This window comes from Oryza glaberrima, chromosome 6 (genome assembly GCF_000147395.1).
Source record: "Oryza glaberrima chromosome 6, OglaRS2, whole genome shotgun sequence".
Lineage (NCBI taxonomy): Eukaryota > Viridiplantae > Streptophyta > Magnoliopsida > Poales > Poaceae > Oryza > Oryza glaberrima.
In genome coordinates, this window is record NC_068331.1 from 13708329 (window position 1) to 13729041 (window position 20713).

The 20713-nt window shown below is 42.8% G+C and overlaps 1 protein-coding gene across 4 annotated transcripts; it reads right to left on the reverse strand.

Moving 5' to 3' along the window:
* Positions 1-459: 459 nt before the first annotated feature.
* LOC127776623 (mitogen-activated protein kinase kinase 3) lies at positions 460-11578 on the reverse strand. Of its 4 annotated transcripts, none has more exons than XM_052303103.1 (11): positions 11156-11578; positions 8814-9065; positions 7528-7737; positions 7271-7408; positions 6084-6251; positions 5361-5474; positions 4985-5092; positions 2385-2420; positions 2161-2252; positions 1131-1514; positions 460-940 (listed from the first exon to the last, which is right to left on the reverse strand). In XM_052303103.1, exons 1-10 carry the CDS (start codon positions 11270-11272, stop codon positions 1151-1153), a joined length of 1599 nt encoding a protein of 532 aa, XP_052159063.1. In that variant the 5' UTR covers positions 11273-11578; the 3' UTR covers positions 460-940; positions 1131-1150. The 4 variants fall into 4 exon arrangements, with proteins under 4 accessions (XP_052159063.1, XP_052159062.1, XP_052159061.1 ...); XM_052303102.1 differs by having other exon boundaries at positions 460-958; positions 7519-7737; XM_052303101.1 differs by having other exon boundaries at positions 7519-7737; positions 11156-11577.
* Between the last annotated feature and the right edge of the window lie 9135 nt (positions 11579-20713).

The window sequence follows — 20713 nt, forward strand, 5'->3', positions numbered from 1 at the left end:
TCCCACTCCTCCGACAATATAGTTGAGAATAGAAGAGTGGTTAAATTTAAATAAGATGTGATTGATGGAACAAGTAATATTTTCAAGTGACAAAATATTATGGGATAAAATTTAAATGGTAAGATAACTAATTTGAGACGAAAGAAGTAGATCGCTGCCATCAGCGAGAATTCATATAGAGCAGAAAACAAAGTACTTTCATACACACTTTCCAACATTAATTGCATATACATCCTCGGGAAAGAAATAAAAGGTTTGATGGAGTAGGCAGGGATTCAGAATAAATTGTGAGGGTTAACAAAGATCCACTGGCTTTTGATAAGCTAAGAAATAGTACCAATTCTTTTCCTCACATTTTACATACGCTTCTCTTGTTGAAACATATTCAAACATAAGCTACAGCAATTCCTAATAGTAAAAAAGCATATTCAAACATATATGAGTAGGAAAAAAAGAAAGTTGTAATGAAAAAAAGCATACGCTACAGCAATTCCTTATTTTTCTCAACATGACCATAATATGCTCATTGTAATCTGGGTTGAGACCCCACACACCAGCATGTCAGCCCTACATTGAATTATTTTACACTTAGCATAACATATAAGAATATTCTAATCTACAACAGAGAGACTACCCCAACTTCCCGATAGTGGGTCAATAGAAACAAGACAATTTCCCCACAGGACAGACCTATGCAAAATATATATATATTTGATGTCTTAATTTCCCTACAGACAACAATAGGAAATGTTTTGCATTACAAATTTTCTCGTAGCATTAAGTCATAAAATGATGAAGCCAGAAGACTTCACGATATTACTTAGTCAGAGAAAGTTATGTGTCTTGAGACGTGGATTGTATAGTCTTCATCAGCAACTTTCAACAATCCTGAACCATCTGAATCCCACCGTGGCACCATGACAGCATAAATAGGATTTAACTGCAAACAAAGCAATCCCTAGAGAGAATAAATTATCAACATCATCAATCTACCAAAGCACAGTTGATAACAGAGGCAATATCAGAATGTAGAAAATAAAATTTGTTGCAATTGCAAAAATAATAGAAGAGCATTGAAGACATGATTGTTTTCGTGCAAAAAATCGCTGACATGAGTTTATGAAACTGACCTTACAAATTATACATGTTTTCAGGCTTGGATGATGTATAGATCTTGCCTTAATATGTAGTAGCATCCCATGGAACTTCCTGGTTCCATGATAAATTGCTCACGGAACTGACCTACCCGCTTGCTTGGAATATCGATGGAGAGTTCCTCCAAGCTTGGCATCCCTTCAGCTTGCAACCCTTCACCACATATTAGAAATTGGTTTCCCACAATGAACGATCCAGACACACGTATAGCTATTCCTGTTTCTCCGTGAGCACGACAGTGTAGCTTCTCAACAACATGAACAATTTTCTCTCGAGGACGATCACCTTTTAACTTCTTTCGTATATTTGATAAAGTATCAAATATGTCACTTTGGCCAACATACACATTCCCTGAGAAACTGAAATAACAGAATAGATGATACAAAATATCATGTGATTTATGGTGGCTGAAAATACTGGATGCTCCCTTGCAGGAAAGTGATAGTCTAAATCATAAAAGTAGAATACATATGTTTGTTGGATAATGGTTGAGAAACTCGCACTCTGGCAGTAATAGCCAGTCATGACTCCTTGCAATCTAAAAGTAAAGAGGAAAGCATGGCTTACGCAAATTATGACTGATAATTCACCTAGTTCTGTCTAAATTTCAGAAACAAGCCAACATTAAAGCCAGTTCCCGCATTATGCTGTCAGAAAAACAGAACCGCAATATTGATTGAAAAAAATGGAAGAAAAATCTTAGCAAGCCAACTTTCTTTGGTTTTGAATGAACTGGGTCCAAAATAGGATTCAAATAAGATTCGGACACAGTTGATTCAGATACATGGCCCTAATCAGTGGCCACATACTGATGGCCTGCTAGTATCTGGATTAGAAATTAATTACGGAAACACCAACTGATCTATGGGCTACACTCTATATACAGGTTTGCTTTTTCTTGAGAAACTCTATGTTAGTGAACCCTTAAACAGCAAAATGATGCTACATAGCGTACTACAGATATTTTTTTACAATCCTGAATAGGTTTAATATCACCAAAGGTACCTGAAAGTTGATTCTTCCATGTAGAATGTCTTCATATAATGCCAAATCCCATCAGTGCCGTTAAAGAGGAGGTAGTAATGTACGGCAAGCATCTGGGATTGAGAAAAAACAAGTTAAATCTTTCTGCTATTGCATCCTTACTTTTGGTTGTGTGTGTGTGTGTGCGCTTGTTATTGGCTGGCTATTCGGCAACAATAAGGAGGGAGGGGGATCGGGAGTTTTGCCTTTATTCCCAACCACCAAAATTCCCACATGCTTCTCTGGTAATAAAATGACAGGAGTAAGTATCTAAGATTCAGTCACTCAGATATGAAAAAACTTGGTAAGGGGCTGGAGATGAAGATATCACAGAAAATCTAGTTTTTGCCAGCTGAAATTCCATTAGTAGTAATAGAGTTGATGAAAAAGGGAGACAACAGCAGTCACCAGGAGTTGAACTGGAGACCATGCACTGCAGACTTCAGAGAGCTACCATTAGACAACACGTGGTAACTTCAGTGTCATGGTCGGCATCACATATCGTCGCAGAAGGCATGGAACATGCTGTGACTTGGATGGCTCCCAGATTGCAGTGACAGCCGCGACGCAAGATGAGGAATAGCGCACATCGGACGACTACAGTACGAAGCTTGCAGTCGATAAGATTAGCTTGAGTTTGTTAGAGTTTGTTACCTATTTTCATTAGCAATTTGTTAGCAATTCGGTTAAGATTTGTAAGTCTATTTAAAGGCAATGTTAGATGGAATAAAGCAAGTCAAATTCAATTCATTCATCTCATCTACTTTCTCTGTTTCTCATCTTGTTCTTCCGGCATCGCCATCACGGGGCATCGCACGACCAAACCCACGTCCTCCTACCTCCCATACCTATCCAATTCGATCTCTTCCTGGAGCCCATAACATTAATCGTGGGCTGTACAAATATTTGTACCTGCAGTACAAATAAATTTGTACCGGCAGTACAACTCGAAATCTTTCAGCTAGTACACATTTCTATCAGGCCCCTCTAAGATGAATGGATATTGCAAGATTTCACTGAGAAACTGAACCATGGAGTTAGCCACTCAAACTCCCCATCCCAATACGGCAATCTGACTTTCACACATTAAAGTCCCATTCCCTCTAGAAAATTATCCCCAATCAAACAGCTTGTTAGGACACTGCAGCAGGCCTATTGCCATATTTAGCAATAATTGCATGCATATTAATTGATTACATTCATATTAGATGGTTAGTTATCATCCCATTAGGAGTGTTAAGCCTGTTTATATGGCTGTCATCTTTGTACCCATTAAGCAATAAATAAATAATATTGTCTCTGATGGCTCACGACACAACTAGACCACAAGTGAGTTCATGATGGCAAAAGGTAGGATAGTTGGGGGCAAATAGAGAAATCAGAAGGGTTCGGGGAAGCGTAATTCAAGCAAGCATGAAAAAGGGATCTATTTCATGCTTGCTTGAATTTAGCATCACTGACAGCACAACACTAATGCAGGTCAACATAAACCCAAAATTATACTCAAACTCGGAAGCAACTTAGTACATGGATCCAACTCTTTCAAAGCTCTGCTCTCCTCCATACCTGCACAATGGCCTGCTCCTTGTCTAATTCCCATCTGGACTCTGTCCTAATACTCCCACTGAACATTTGTGAACCATCGACTCTGTACTAATCTCCCTATGGAGTTTTCACGCCATAATAAACAGAAGTTCTCTAGCCTCTCGGCTTCTCACTGCCATCCTCGGAGCCTCATTCTGGTGGCATCACAAGGGCAAGTGTTCTCCCCTCAGTCCTTGTAACCTTACCAATCATTCCATAGAACAAACATATAATTGATTGTGACATCTTTAAACTATGGACCTAAAATAGTACTCCCTCAGTTGGAGATCGTGAGGTTTATATTTTCTGGGTTCTTGTATATATGAAGCCAGTTGTCTTACCAAAATAATGTTTAAGGTTGCTCTACTATACAGTAATGCATGCACTACCGCATCACCTCCACAAATCCAACTGCATATGCATGAACTAATTGTACAGGTAACTAGGAATCTCTTGAAGTGTATGCAGGGTACTAATCGTGCATGCGGCTGAAAGGCTAAAGCAGAGTATTGAAGCCAAATAAGCCACAAAATGTGCTTAGGGAACATATGCACCCAATAAATTTCAGCGAGGGACTTGAGAACATACACCTAACAATCTCCAGCAAAGCGAGTATTCTTTTTTCCCCCTTCTAAGGTAAAACATCTACTCCAGATGCGAGGTCCAACCAACAGCCTAGCAGGGAGAAGCAGCAGCAGCAAAGGCTTAGAGGCAAGTTCCTCAATTAATTACTATGCTTGCAAGTCAAGCTAAGTTCCTTAAGGTCAGATCAGGTAAGACACTTTAGATCTCTTTAGCTAGAAAGTGAGAACTACTTTGATTTGGCTACCTTTATCTCACTTTCACAGAACCAGGACGAACCACACTTCCTACTAATACTATGACTTATTGCAACTTCGTAAAATATCTGTACTAGAAAATCTTGCAATTTCAATAGTCAACCACTTATGATGATCTGAGCCCTTGTGGCTTGCTACAGCTTTTGCACTAGAATCATTGACTCCACTAAATTCAAAAGTTATTGTGTGTTTAGGTTAACTTATGCATCCTATGGTTACGCAATGTTGATTGAGGCAGTTACAAGTAACAATGGATATATCAAACTAAATAGAAGTGTGGTTTCTTCAATTTGTCATTTGGGGGCATGCCAACATAAACTTTATTGTGCTGTTGAACTACAGTAGGAAAGAATTAAAACTGACATGTGCTACAAGGTACTGACCTCTGCTATTTGCTTTAATCTTTCTGTTGGATCAACAATACTTTTGACATAAGCTACCAAGTCCACGGTAGTGTTTTCATATCTCTTGATGAATGGGTGTGACAAAAGCTGCAAGATGTTAAATATTCTTGTCAGCAAAAGGAAAAGAAAAGTGTATCACAATCCACAAAATTGTGTTGATATGGAAGATATATTGACATAACATTGTGATTAGATCAAGCCATTACCAATCACAATTTATACTATGCTTATTATAACAACTAATGGTACTCGAAAGAACCATGATACCTTATCACAAACGATATGCCTTTAATTCATATATACAGAACTCAAACTTCTTGAAAATCAGCACATACATTACACAAAATTTCTTTACCTGCTCACACGAAGGCCTTGCATCAGCGTCTTTTTGCAAGCAGTCATTGATGAACGAACAAAACTCAGATGAATAAGAATCTTTTGGTGGTGTTGGTGATGGATCATCCAGAATCTGAAATACTAAGTTTGTAAGGAAACCAATGAATTGCACAAAAAACATTACAAAATGTTAAATAACTTGGCCTCCAGTGCCATGTGATGCTTTGTCTCTATTTTTACCTTGCTGGGTTCAAACAGGAATGCATTCAGGTTCTAAACTAAGTCTATAAATTATCTGACTGTAAATATAATATTATTACATTAATGTGAACACGGAAAATAGGATTGGGGCTATAAATTGCTCTCTTTATGAAAGACCTCCATCTGTTTACTTTTGTGGTTGGTTACTACGATATTATGAGCATTTATCTCATTCTCCTGAGTAGACTACTTTTCTTCTATATCCAATCCTTTTAAGAAGTAATCGAACGGGTGGGGAAAGACCATCAAGGATCGTATGAGTGTCGCAACTCGCAAGTTGTGACCACTTTCTTCCAAAACTTGCAGGAATGGAATATTCTTAACCATGTATCGAATCACAAAACCATCCAACCAAAAGGTGCAAACAGTGGTGAGTAGTCACAGTTGATCAACAATAGAAGAGGTCATATTGCATACTACCAAAATAAACAATAATTATAAACAAATAAATAAATAAAAACTGGCCACGGAACCACATTACCTGCAGCATGAGGTTGGCTGGGCCTTCATTCACATTATATGGAAATTTACCAGTAGCACACTCCAATACTGCTAGTCCAAGACTCCAAATATCAGCAGCATAAGAGTAGTTCTCGTTACGAATTCTCTCAGGTGACATATATGTGACTGTGCCTACAAAGGTAGCACACTGGAACATATTTATTTAGCAGAAAATATATCGTTGATTCAATCTAAATGATTTGACGTCATTGAAATACTATTCAAGAACAACTAGCATACAAGAAACATCAAAGATCATGCACACGACACATCATATCCTGTCTGCAGAATGCCAAGTTTCATGATTCACTTGCTTATGTATATACTCCTTCCGTTCACAAATAGGTACTCCCTCCGTCCCAAAATAGAAGAACCTATGATCGGATGGGACATTTCCTACTACTACGAATCTGGACAGGCAGTCTGTCTAGATTCATAGTATTAGAAAATGTCCCATCCGTTTAGGTTCTCATATTTTGGGACGGAGGGAGTATCATTTTAAGATTCACGCAGTCAAACCTTGAAAATATTAAATCAACAATATATGCAAAAGAATTAGGATTGGATATTAAAAATGATACCAGTAGACGCATCACGAAAAACGCTTACATGTAACTATATTTCCAATAATTTTTATAAATATATTATTAGAATAAGAAATGATAAAACATCTGCATTGGAGACTGTGTCAATGTCCTAAATAACAAGTATAAGATAACAGAGGAATTTTTTTTAGTCTTTAACTGTATTAGTTTTCAGTTTCTAGTTTTTTAGCTCTGTTGGTCTTATAGACCTTTGTTTCCCCCTCAGGCTTTGAAGGTCTTTGCACTTAATTAACGACTCCATCTGTCCCAAAATGATGCTATTTCTCCACCTACCCCTTATCTCAACCAATCACAACCATTCTCCATTTGATTTCTTCACCTACTTTCTCTTCTCAACCAATCGCAACCTTCCCCAAATCATTTCCACCTACTTTGTTAATACCAATGCTCAATGCCAGAAATGCTTACGTTTTGGGACGGAGGTAGTACAGACTATAGAGAATATTGTAATATATATTTATCAGCAGGGTCCTCCCTACTTTTTCCCTTTAAACAATCAAATTGGCATATAAGGAACACAAAAATAAAACTGTGAAGATTGTAACCAAGAGAAGTAGCATACCATGGCCATCGTATTATCCAAACCAGCACTCACTCCAAAATCTGTTATCTTTGCCTCACCCTTGAGATTTACCAGCAAATTTGCTGGCTTTATATCTCTATGCACTAGATGTCTTACTTCATGCAAGTAGCGCAAACCCTGTAGAATTGTACAACAGAACAAATTATATAGTTTAAAAGGTTGATCAACCAGCCTGAGTTATACTAACAATAACATAGAAATGAAGGGCAGATGTGAAAGATCCATACGAGCAATACTTTCTGCAGCATATGTGCAAGAACTGGTTCTGGTATTGATTTCTTAATCTTTATAACATCAGCTAAGGACCCACCATCCATGTATTCAAGGGCGATGCTTATTTGTCCAGAATCAGGCATGTAGAATGCACCCTGGAATTCAACTAAACCAATATAACAACATGCTTCACATAATGTTCTCATCTCATTCAGAATTTGTTGTCTCTTCTCCTGCGAAAGGCATCAAGAAACATAGGAAGTATGGTGACTTAGATTACTCATTGCAATAAAATAGACGAATTGCATGAATCAAATGAGTCGATCAATATAAGGTACAAAGATTACTGCATGCAATACCAAATGAGTTTTGTATCATGAGAAGATAAATTATGAACTAATCCCTCGGTTTTAAATTTTTGCCAGTACGCGTACTTGGGAGAGTCAAATTTCAAGTGATTTAAATTTGAATTGGATCTTATTTGCTACAAAAGATAAATGTTATAAAAAAAGGAATTTAGAAATTGTGTCATCTAGGCATTTACCAGAAGGGATAAAGGATAGAAGAAAAAAGAAAGATTATGTATTCTTTAGTATTTCCAATTTATGCTACAAATAGAAATGAACCTTCCACTCCAGTGTCACTCAAACTAAATAGAAATCCATCTACAAATATCAGTTCATATTGGAACTTGGAAGTACTCAGCTTCAACATCTCTCACTCCAGCTGGCCCCAAATATTAGGTGTGGCAAGGACATTTAATCATAATGAAAGTCGATAAGGGAAAAAAATAAGTACTATGAGAAGGACAGAATACTCCATCATGCAAATAGAAAATATGGATGAATATATGGTTTAGTTTGCTTCATTGGAAACAGCTTATGCCAAAGTATAAATAAAGTATGTGGTTAGAAGGAATCAGATTAGACTTTACTTGTCTTGCATTTTTAAAGTAGGGCCCAAGATGAATCTAAAAATAGACATAGTGATGCTAAAAAAATATTAATCTTGACTTACAGAGTAGCACCCCAAGATGAATCTAGAAATGGATATAATGGTGCTAACGGCTAAGAAAACAAGCAGTAGCTAAAACATTAATAACTCAGCTAGACAAGTTCCACTAAATTATTGGCATGAACATTTATAAGTCTAGTTTCTAAGTCTTCTATGTGCAGATTTGCTCAGATAAAGTACTGTAAATTACATACTGAGAAAAAAACCATTTGATTCACATGGAATTATTTTTTGAAAAGTGGAAATAGCTGATCATAATCTGCCTTTTGTACAATTAAGGAACAAAGATATGAACCTTCTCAAATATATTTATCTTCTTCAAGGCCAAAATTCGATGAACTGGTATAAAAACAGCTCTCTGCACAACACTGCTTGCACCATTACCAATGGGGCCAAATATGTGCATATCATGAGAGGCACATCGGTATGCCTTTTCACCAGAATCTGACTCCTCTGGCCCAGTGCTTCGTTTATGAAAGCCATGCTCATTGATGTTATACTCACCCAATGATCTACTCAACAAATTCACAGTTCCACCATCAGAAACCTTCAGAAAGAGTATAAAAATAAAATTATTATGAATATAAATAAGAAAATAAGGAAAAATATCATGTAGGTTAGAACAAAATGCTTGTTGGGCATTACCCAACCCAAAGAATCTTTGATGTTCTTTCCTATTTTAATATTCTAATTTGATCATGCAGCAATGGTACTTCTGCATAAAAAGTATAAATTTTAACTTAACTTAGTATAGTTTATGCATACAAGCAAGAAAAAAAATTGTAGGTTTGGCATGCTGTGAAAGGACAGAGCTAGCTTAGGAAAAAGATAGTGAGTCATAGAAAAGAAACATGAAGCAACAGACTACGTTAACAGAAACCAAATATTACTCAAATTTACAGAAAGCACACAGAAAAGAAGGCCAATTCATGTGGTGCCATGTGTTCCAAAGTCCAAACAGGATATTGATTTGAGGAATTTTGTCAGCATGTGTCATGTGGAGAGAGCCAACATCAGTACTCCCACCTGCCTCGACAAGTATTGGTGCCACCAGCAGTCCAGAAGGCATAAGTCCAGATAAGACCTTAGTTAATTAGTTGCTTGTTGATCCACTTAGTTTTAAAGATTGAGTGAAAGTAGAGGTAAGAGTCCTCAGCCACATGTGCTAGGGGTCTTGTATATATGGACCAGTTGATATCAATGCAGGCAAGCAAAGAAATTGACGATCTAATATCTATCTCTATCCCTGTTCTTCTTGCAGTCTGCACTTTTACCTTCACTTCCCTTACCCTACCTTCAGTACCAGTCCTGGCCAGCAATGCTAAACCACCAGGCACCAGTTGCCTATAGCTATCCAATCTGTTCCTTCCAGAAATATGGCAACCTTTAAGGGTACGTATGTAACATCGATATTTTTGTTCCTCCACAACCACGGTTACCCACCAGTAACAGATAGATTAGAAAAGGCATAACCAAAGTTAGATGCTATTCAGTAATATATGTTACTGGATATGCAAGTATGCATGTAACAATTAGGCAATTAGCAGCAGCTACGTTTTTAGTATGCGTGTAAATTGCACAATCAAACATCCAGGATGATATGGAGAACATAAATATCAAATCTAGAAAAGAAAAATGTGTTTAACATTGTCCTAACAGTCTAATTATCTTTCATATGTGCATGTAGTTGAGTAAATAATGATGGTGCCTAACTGCCCAAGCCATGATTCCCTTACCTTGACTTTGTGAACACTCAACAGCGTCTTTGCAAGTGTTTTTCATGCCTTTAAGAAACGATTTCAATGCCATTCGTATTTATCAAATTCAAGGTCTCACTAGCACACAAACTAGTACTTCCAATAACAGTGACAGGTTTCCAAGTTAATTATATGCTTGGCAAAATATTTAAGTTCGATACCCTGAATCCATGATCAATCATAATGCATAACTCATTCCACCTCCAATGACAAAGTTGATAGGAAATGTTGAGAAAAGAAGTTAGTATGCAGCTATGCGCATAACTGGGTAATAGCATCTGAAGCAATATTAATATTCTGAGTGTAGTTCCTCACTAGTTCAGTTAGCTGACTATAATTCAGGTACTTGAACACAAAATAACACAAAAGTAATTGAAAATATTACTTACAGAAAAAAAACTACATTTAGTCACTCACACTCAGTGTACAAGGGTATGTGAAAACTCACAGAACACAGAATTCAATAGGCTAACTGGCTTTGAATAATGAGACAGAAACATCTGGTTGAGACACTTCCCTATAGAAAAGGCTCAGCAAACAAAGGTCAAGGATCTCTATGCAATAGTTCATGTGGCAGTCACTTCCAAAACTCTGAAAGGTAATTGATCCCCCACATTAATTATGAGATTATGTTCATACTCCTAGTCCATTTTTATCACTTTATGATAGACAAATCCCACAGTACCACGCCAAAAAAGGGAAAAAGAAACTAAAATCCATAGTACTAGGATCGGTTGGTGACTATGCAAGTGCACGCCCAAACACTTCCTACCATATAAGCTCAAAAACGTAATGGAACTCATGCCATTGCCAATACCATCCCCAATTCCAGCTACCTTCGTGAGCTACACAAGGAATGGCAGGGCGCGCCCGTGCTTACCACGTAGGAGTCGCAGGTGTCCTCCGGGAGAGGCACCCTGCTACTGACGCCGCCCTTGTCCGGGTCGTCGAACAGCAGGGGCTGCAGCTTCTTCTTCAGCTCCTCGAGCCCCGCCATCGGGAGGCGCGGCACCACAGCCGCAGACGGACCCCCGCCAACGGGTCGGGCTCGGCCTCACACACCGGGCAGAGGCAGCCCCCAAAAGGAAGGGAGAGCAGCACGGCCGGATCCGAGGAAGAGGGGGAGGGGCACGAGCGGCTGGAGATAGGGCGGACCTGCGGCTCCGGCTCCGGCGACGGCGACGGAGGGTTGGGGAGTGAGGGGATCAGGGCGGGGGGGCTTTGGTTTGGCTTGCGCGCTTGGCTGCTTCCTCTGCTCGATCGGTCGGGGCGGGGGAGGGGAGGATCCAGGTGGACGCCTGGATCAGAAGCCATCATCTATCAGCGGCTGCGGCTTTAATACTTTTCAACGGGAGGGCAAAATGGGGGCTCCCAGTACACAGCAAATGCCAAATTTGACATGATTTTTTTAAATAAAAAGGACAGTAGGGATGCGCTACGATTGTTAGAGTGAGGGTGCTGCGCTCCTTCCCGCGCACACGCCTCTCGAGCGGTTAAACAGTGTGCTTTTTATAAAAAATTTATATATATAAGTTACTTAAAATATTCATATTGATCTATTTTCCGAAAAAATTAGCTAATACTTAATTAAAAATTTAGCTAATACTTAATTAATCGTGTGCTAATGGCTTGCTCTGTTTTTCATGCTACAGGGATTATTCCCCGTCCCTCACTCTCGATCGAGGCCTGAGTGTGTGTTTGGTTACAAGCCACAGTTTGCCACGTCTAAGGTTACAGGAATGCTTTCTCTCGGACGTCTGGGCTCGAGGTAAAAATCAGGCGAAGAATGCTAGCCGCCGGGCGCCACTACCGCCGGGGCCCACCACGCCGCCTCCTGTGCCGCCTACGTCTCTCTCACGCGTGTCCTCATGCTGACACGTGTCCCCACCACATATCCCGTTACAACAAATCACCCACATATTTTGGAAACCTTCTATTAAGGGAATTCGTTTTATTTTTTTCCACTAAAAATGTTTCACCTAGTGTACTCACAATATTTCACTATGTATAGATCTAATGTTGCAGTGAATTAAAACATTCTTTTGCCACAAATCACCCACATATTATGGAAACCCTCTATTAAGGGAATTCATTTCATATTTTGTTCCACCAAAAATGTTTCGCCTAGTGTACTTATAATGTTTCACTTTGTATGGATCAAATGTTGTAGTGACTTGAAATATTCTTTCGCTATTTGCTGAAACATTGTTTTTATATAAGGTGAAACAGCGCCCAATTTAAATGATTGAAACATTTTCAATCTACCTAGTGAAACAATTCCGATATACTTGGTGGAACAGCGTGCAACATTTAAAAGTAATTTAATAATAAGCTAATTTTTTTCATCAAAATATATCCATGTGTGGTCTTGTTTTAAGGATTTAATTGCAACAAATTTAATGGTGCAATCGGATCTTGATTTGGATAAATAATTTAAGAGAAAAAATAGTTTAAAATAGTTTTTGCATGTATGCATGCTTGATGACGTCATGCTGACGTGGGTGTCTGATTTTTCTCCCAAAAATCGGGCATCCGATTCCTAGTCGCCTCCCTAAGGTTAGGCAAATTTGATAGGTGTTTGGTTGTGGCCATAGTTGTGGCAAGATTCGCTTCTAACAAATTGGGTCTCATATGTCAATGACTCAAAAAAGTGTGGCAAGATTCTTTAAGCTTAGAGGCAGTTTGGTTCCCAGCCATTACTTGCCAATAAAAGTTGCCACACATTGCCTAAGGTGAAGTGATCAAATTCTTAGCCACAACTTACTAAGGCTAAGAGAATCTTGCCACACTTTTTTAAGTTATTGACATATGGGACCTAATTGTTTAGAAGGGAAACTTACCACACTCTGGCTACAACCAAACACCTATCAAATTTGCCTAACCTTAGACGTGATAAACTGTGGTAAAAGTGTAGCTTGCCACCAAACACACCCTTAATAAGTTGTGGTTAAGAATTTGATCACCTCACCTTAGACAATGTGTGGCAACTTTTATTGGCAAGTAATGGCAAAGTATGGCCGGGAACCAAACAGCCCATGATACTTTTGAGATTCTAACAATTGATGAGAATATAAAAGCCCAGGTTATATTTTCTATTGTTTTGTTTATTTTTTTTAATTGCATACTTACATATTCTTATAATCTAGATGTGAATTTATACTGTCCGGAGGAGGTAGAGCTTCTAAAAAAGCTTCAGCTGCTAGACACTCTTGAAAGAAATTTAAGCCGTTAGGACCCCCCCCCCAAAAAAAAAAAGTACTTATGAGGTATTGTGTGGGACCGTCATAGGAACATGACAACATATAATAGCATCGTTACTCCCTCTATCCCAAAATATAAAGGATTTTGGTCAGATGTGACGCATTTTAATACTACGAATGTAGATAGATCAAAATATGTTTTCGGGACGGAGGGAGTGACTACGTAGTAATATTACTATATGAGAACATTATCACAGAAGGAATGCATGGTAGGCATTTGTATTAATTCTTCCTCCAGAACCATATAGCATGGCCCATTCAATGGACGAGTTCACTTACACATAGCATCATATTTACACTTTTATCCTCGTTTCAAATAAAAATGTTAACTCGAGAGTAGTATGGTCGGAGGGACAATGCCTTATAAGTTAGTTTCACTATTGTTAAACTAACAATGTGATATTAAATGTATACAGCTCTCATAGGCCATTCAATTTGGCATGGATGTCCCATGCACCTTCCCTCAAATGACCCGATGTCTCCGTTGGTCCAACTTACCCACATAAGCACACATGCATATAGACAAGTCAAGGAACATGTCCCCTCTTAGCGTACGTCCAGTGCAGGGCGAGTCCACTTATACATACCACATCACTTACACTTTTGTTCTCGTTTCGTGTAAAAGGGTTAAGCCGGGAATGGAATGGTTAGAGGGACGAGTCTTTATAAGTTGACTGCATCCTCGATAAACTAGTAATGTGATATTGAACATGTGCGCATCGCTCTCATAAGCCACACATAGGCCATTCAAATTAGGCCAGATATCACAACATTGTAGTGATTACTGTAAACTACTATGCAAGAAAAATATTGTAAATAACTTTATAATATATATTCTATAAACTACGTATGAGTGTTGAAGCACAAGAGAGAACCATATAGTATATGATGTATAAGTAGGTTTTGATCATCTATGCCTTTGGGTACGATATATCAGATTTTGATTCTGGCAATGGCTAGACAACTTAATGCCTTAATTTACTGAGGCTGCCATAGCAAGGGGTGTGGGTTTCAACCCCGAGGTCATATATTCAATCCCCAACACGCTTACATTTTTTTCTTAAAAGATGTTTGTAGGGACATCTCTCCCTCTAAATATTGTTTTTGAGAAACGACCAGGGTTATTCCGGTTAGCTCCATAAGGTGGTGGGCTAGTCGGCCTGGGTTCGAAGCCTCACCCCCTTCTATTTATTTGTCATTAGGTCCTTCCCTATATTCGTGTTTTTTTTCAGTATATTGTTGTCGGGGCGGCGTGGCAATTCCTTTTTTCAAGCACGGTAAGTTGGCGGCATTGGGGTGCAGTGTTGAGCAATGAGGAGGATGTTGGCAGTAGCAATAAGACATACATAAGTGCCAATATCGCCTCAGTCGACTCTGTGAGCTCCCTTAGGGGAATTGGCATAGACCCGAGTAGGCGGCACAGCCTCGGACAGGCAACAGTGGACTGCGGTTGATCCTCGGGCAGGCGGCAGCAGTACAACGCGGCCTTGAAATACTTCTTCACCTTGAGTACCTTATCAATTTACAGGTGCTTGAAGCTCATTGGAGAATGGAACTCAGTACTGGTAGGGTATTAGCTTAGTACCGATTGAGTATTGGGCTGATATCGATAGAGTACTAGGTCTGATACCGCGAGTATCATTTGGTATCAATTAGGTATGAGAATCTCACACTCATATGATATCATACCGTCAACGGTGTCGTGTGGTATAGTAGCCTCAAAATTACCATAAATCTAGACTATTATTGAGAGAATCTACTCAGTACCACTGAGTTCGACACACTTCAACAATATGCCACTAACTTTGTCGATATCCATAATATGCCATCGCCTTTTCCTTAACCTCTACGATTTACCATCGCCGTCAAGCTACACGCTGTTTGCACTGTTAATTTTTTTAGTAATGACCGAAATACCCTTTGAATCATTTAATCCCCATGGCCCAGGGCCCCTTTCTTCCTAGCATCGCATCTCCCAACGCCGGATTGCCACCCTTCCCAGTGCCGTCATGGCGCCACGCCGCATCTCTGCCCACCGCCGCTCACATGTCCTCGCCAGCGTCGCCATCCCTAGCGTCGGCCCGCTCGCTGTCCCCAGCACCGCCATCCCTGGCGCCAGCACGTACGACCTCCGTCCCCAGCGCCGGCACGACCTTCGTCACCAGCGTCACCATCCGTAGCGCTGGCCCAACCGCGCGCCATCCACAGCGGTGGTCCGACCACTGTTGTCAACGCCGTCGTCACATCTGACGGGAGACGGCGCCCCTGTTGGAAGGCTGATGGTGGTGCTTCCGTTGCAAACAAAGGGACACGACGCCCCTGCTGGAGAGCTGTTGCTGGTGGCTGGTGCCGCCGCCGTCGTCAGCGCTGCCATCGCATGCAAGGGGACACGGTGGCCCTGGCTCTGCTGGAGAGCTGCATCTGTGATCAGTGCAATCCTCAACCGCTCCTCAACAGTCATCGGCAAATCAAAGCTCCGCCCTCTCCTGTAGCCTTGGAGATATTTGCTCATAATTAAAATACTTAAAATATGTGCTCGTAATTATTTATAATCATATTGCATAAATAAACAGTTATTATAACTCTCAGTACCTTGCACGACATGGTCTCAGTGCTGCCAATCTTCACTAAGGGCACACTTGTCTTTTCTCCAATGCAAACTAATAGGCTATAGACGGTGATGGTAAATCGTAGAGGTTAAGGAAAAGGCGATGGTATATTATGGATATCGACAAAATCAGTGGTATATTGTTGAAGTGTGTCGAACTCAGTGGTACTGAATAGATTCTCTCAAATTAATATGCCAACCAAACAACCTAAAGTGTATGCGCGAATGGTCATGGTACTGCCCCATACGCCTACAGCCACACCTGATAGAACACCTACTCTACTTATTGCAAATTTTTGCACCGAGAGTCGAGAGATGACCGAGTCGTGACTGCAATGCTGGCAGATAGTCGATCCGGACAAAGCCTACTAAGGCCATTCACAGTGCGCCACCAAATTTTGCCGTTACTCACATGTCACGTAAACAAAGAAACCTCATAAGCTTCACATTCCACAGTGCAAGTACCAATACAAGTATCAATAGTGGGTCCTATCGGTACATCTTTTTACTTTTTTTATCTCCCAATCTCTCTCCTCTGTTTAGTACTACTACTCTGTCTCTCTCAACAAGTAGTAATAGTGCTCTTTCCGAGCGGCGGATGCAGGGTCGAGCGGTGGCAGCCAGCGGGGCGGTCAAGCGGAAGATGGCGGCGGCGTCGAGCGGCGCCCCTATGTCACACCCTGAATTTCCCCTCCCTAGCCTAAATGGAATAAATAAATGGTCTCAAGAAATAAATTGTGTAATGGCAGGAGAGAAAACCTAATTTAATAAATGCATTTAATAATCGGAATCGGCATGTGGAATTTTTCTTGAGTTCTATATGTCAAAAATATGCTAACCGGATTTTTAGTGGAATTTTCAGAGCTCTAGAAATAATTTTAATCAATTAAAAATGAGCAAAAGCAATTATTTAATCCCTGGAAATCTTTTTATTTTTCTTTTTCCCCTTTTCCCTCCTTTTTCCCCAAATGGGCTGTCAGCCCATTTCCCCCTCCCCTCCCAACGCGCACCTCCCCGCTGGGCCGGCCAGAGGCCGAGGCCCAGCAGGCCGCCCGCGTTGTGCCCCCTCCTCCCTCCGGGTCGCCGAGAAGTAGGGCCCACCTGTCGGGCCCGTCCCCAACCTCCGGCCAGCGCCCGCGCCGCGCCGCAACCGCCGCCGCCCACCTCTCCTGCGCCTCCCGCGCACGTTCCCCACCTCCCCACGCTGTTTGCCCACCTCCCGCAACCGCCGCCCCACTCCCCGCACGCACCGCGCCCACGAGACGGCTGGGATTCGAATTCAAATCCCGCCTCTATCTCTCCTCCTCCACATCCCCACTACTCCGGCAAAATCGCGCCGATCCCGGCCACCACTCGCCTCCCCCGTCCCTATATAAGCATCGCCGCCACCCCTATCTCTTTTTCCTTTTTCCGCCGAGCTTCCCCGTGCCCACCTTCGCTCCCACGCCGTGCACCCGCCGCCGCCGCTCGCCGCCGGGTCTCGCCGTCGCTGCCGTCGGGTCTCGCCGTTGCTGCCGTCGGGTTCACAAGCCCGAGGGCCACGCCGTCCACCCCTCCGCCGTCGCAATCCGCCACCGGAGCACGCCGTTCCATTCGCGCCGGTGAGCTCGTCATGGCCGCGGCCTTTGGCTGGCGTCCCTGCCCTTTTCGCTCCCTCTCTCCCTCTCTAATCCCTCTCGTTTGATTCCTTAGGTGATCCCGGAGCTCGCTCCGCCATCGCCGTCACCTTTCACCGCTCGCCATCATCGATCGTCGTCGGTGAGGGACTTTTCCCCATCTTTCTCTCTCTTTGCCGAGCCGCCGTCGCCGCTAGCACCGCTCGCGCCGCCGCGTCGCCGCTGTTGCCGCGCAGCGCCGCGCCGCCGCGTGCCATGGCCGCCGGGCCGGCTCAAGCCGCCCGCGCGCGCCCCGGCCGTCCGATCTACCCTACCCAAGGGTAGATCGAGGCCGTCCACCGCCGCCCGCGTGGCCACCACCTCGGCGCCACGTCAGCGCCACGTGGTGCCCCCTCTCCCCGGTCCTGTGGACTCGGTCCACCGTGGACCAGCATCCCTGAGCCTATGACATGTGGGGCCCACATGTCGGCGCCGCTCCCCCCCTGGCTGACGTCACCAGAGCATTTAATTGCACAATAAATACATTAAGGTATTTAAGGCTTTTCTTTTTATAGTAAAAACAGAGAAAATCTTCTAAAAATCATAACTAATTCATCCGTGCTCCGTTTAAGCCCATTCATGTCTCAGTAAATCAAGAAAAATGTAAAGAATCCACTAAAAATGGTTTTGTTCTCCGTTTTAGTAGTCTTATAGCCTGTTTCTATTGTTTGCTTTGTATATCGCATAGATTCCGGCTCTCCCGACGCTCCGGTGTACTTTGAGATAGTCGCCGAGATCCCTCCAGCCGCAGAGCAAGGCAAGTCATGCTTGCCACTTGAACATATTGATCCCATATTGCAAATGCTCTATTGTTTTCTCTAAATATTGCATTATTTTATAATGTTACCATGGGATGTTTACCTACTGTCTCAGCCATACTATTTGTTTATCTTATTCCTTTGCTAGCTTGGGTTGTAACTTGACTAGATGTTGGATTAGGAATTGCTTAGCCATGCTTAGTTCAACTAGTACACAATGGGGGGAATTACATTAATGCATAGACTTTGGAATCTAGTATGACTTTGGACTAGTGCCACCGCAATGGTGTTGGTTAATTAAAATACATTAAATGGTGGGCTGTGGGTGCATGGTTTGGATGGTTGTGCCCATGGCAACTAAGGACCGGTTTGCGGGAAACCTTGGAAGAATTACTCGTACTTACCACAAGCCAACGTGGGCAACGGCTGGGCTTGTAGTGTAGCTTTCCTCTAGCTGACGCACCTAGGCAAGGGTGGGCGTGATGGAGTTCGGATGGGCCCTACGACGGCCTATGCGGCTTTCATATTCTCCTAGGCACGAGAGGGGACTGCTTGCTGCCTTTTGAGGAGTGGGGGTGAAACCTGAGGTGTGGTGTGCTTGGTTAGAGGGGGTTATGTGAAGGGTCCTGTCACGGCCTCTTTCTGGTATGTCGTGGTGGCATGCCGTCGCACGGGAACGTGTCGTGGGGCTGTATCTTGTGGGTACAGTTGTACACCTCTGATCAGAGTAAAATTATTCGAATAGCCGTGCCCACGGTTATGGGCGGTCAACCAGATTCACTGTGATTAGTCACACCCTAGCTTAGCTATATGGAACTGATTAGTGTAGGTGGTGGTTTGGGCCTGTCTCAACGTAGTGTAGCGTTGATCAGTGAGTGGTTTAATATTGATTAATTACTACAACTGTTTTACCACCTTCAACTACTGTTTTTAAATGCTAGTTTTATGCAAATGAACTCCTTTAGCCCTCTTTGGTTATATCCTGCATCATACCCTCCGTTCCGGTGTGACTTTCTGAGTACAGTGGGTAGTACTCAGTCTTGCTCCATCTCCCAACCATAGAGTTCGAGTATGCTTCCGATGGTGGTTTTTCTGAGGAGTAGGCTTCGTCCGTGCCGTCGAGGATGCCTGTGGAGTGGTGTTCCCCGCTGCAATCCAAGTCAAGGCTTACCTCTAGTTATCCTTTAATTTTCCGCTGCATTTATGTAAGACTTTTATAATGTTTGTAAGACATGGATCTGCATGTCAACATTGTCGTTTGTGTACCCTGGCCGATCCTGGATAGGGGTTTTAATGTACATTCTGCTTGGAATTCTATTCGGGAATTTCTGGGTGTGACATCCTACTCCGGCGAGCGCCCCTTGAGCGGCGTGGCGGAAGACGGCGGCGGCGTCGAGTGGCCGGCAGCGGAGCACTGCCGGCCTTCCACCGCAGCGGAGCGGCCGGGCGGAGAGGCAGCCGGCGCACCGATGCTCGGATCCGGCCTTTGCGCCGTGGCCCGAGCGGCGACGGCGTCGGGCGGCTACGCGGCAACGGCGGGTGGGGTGGTCGAGCGGTGGCGGTGGCCGGCGGGGCGGCCCGAGCAGCACCAGGCGGCGAGGCAGATCCCGCGGCAACTTCGCCGCCGGCACGAGGGGCCACGACGTCGGGCGAAGAGCCCGGCAGAGAGGCGGCCGGGCGGATCTCTCGGCTCCAACGCGCGGACGACTTGGAGCGGCGTCTCCCCCTTCCTCCTCCGGCCTCCACGGCGTGGCCCGAGCGGCAACGGTGTCGGACGGCGGCGGCGGGCGTCGGCGTCGGGCGCGTCTCTCTCTCTCCTGTGATTTTTTTTCCCAATGCGCTCTCTCTCCTCTCCTCTCCTCTGCTTTTGACAGGCTTTTCAACCAAGAACGAGTGACCAAGTTTGATCACTTGGTTCTCACTTGGCTACACATATGGATGACGTGGCACCAAAAATGGTATTGCTTCCTCCGAGGCTGAACGCCACGTAGTAGCATTGTAAACGCTCTAAGTAGGTGTCGTGTCTCCTACTATCGAAACTCACGACGTACACACCGCCGCCCGGTACACGCCTACACTACGGGCCCCTTTGATTCAAAGGATTGGCAAAGGATTTTCATAGGATTCAAATTCCTATGGATTTTTTCCTACATGTTC

What these genes read in the sequence shown, in the direction of transcription:
- LOC127776623 (XM_052303102.1), bottom strand. Translation starts at nt 11,272, where the DNA reads ATGGCGGGGCTCGAGGAGCTGAAGAAGAAGCTGCAGCCCCTGCTGTTC. An exon ending in TGCTGCAGAAAGTATTGCTC is followed by an intron (nt 7,409 to 7,518) that starts GTATGGATCTTT and finishes ACAATTCTACAG; the next exon opens with GGTTTGCGCTACTTGCATGA. An exon ending in CAGCCAACCTCATGCTGCAG is followed by an intron (nt 5,475 to 6,083) that starts GTAATGTGGTTC and finishes TTAGTATTTCAG; the next exon opens with ATTCTGGATGATCCATCACC.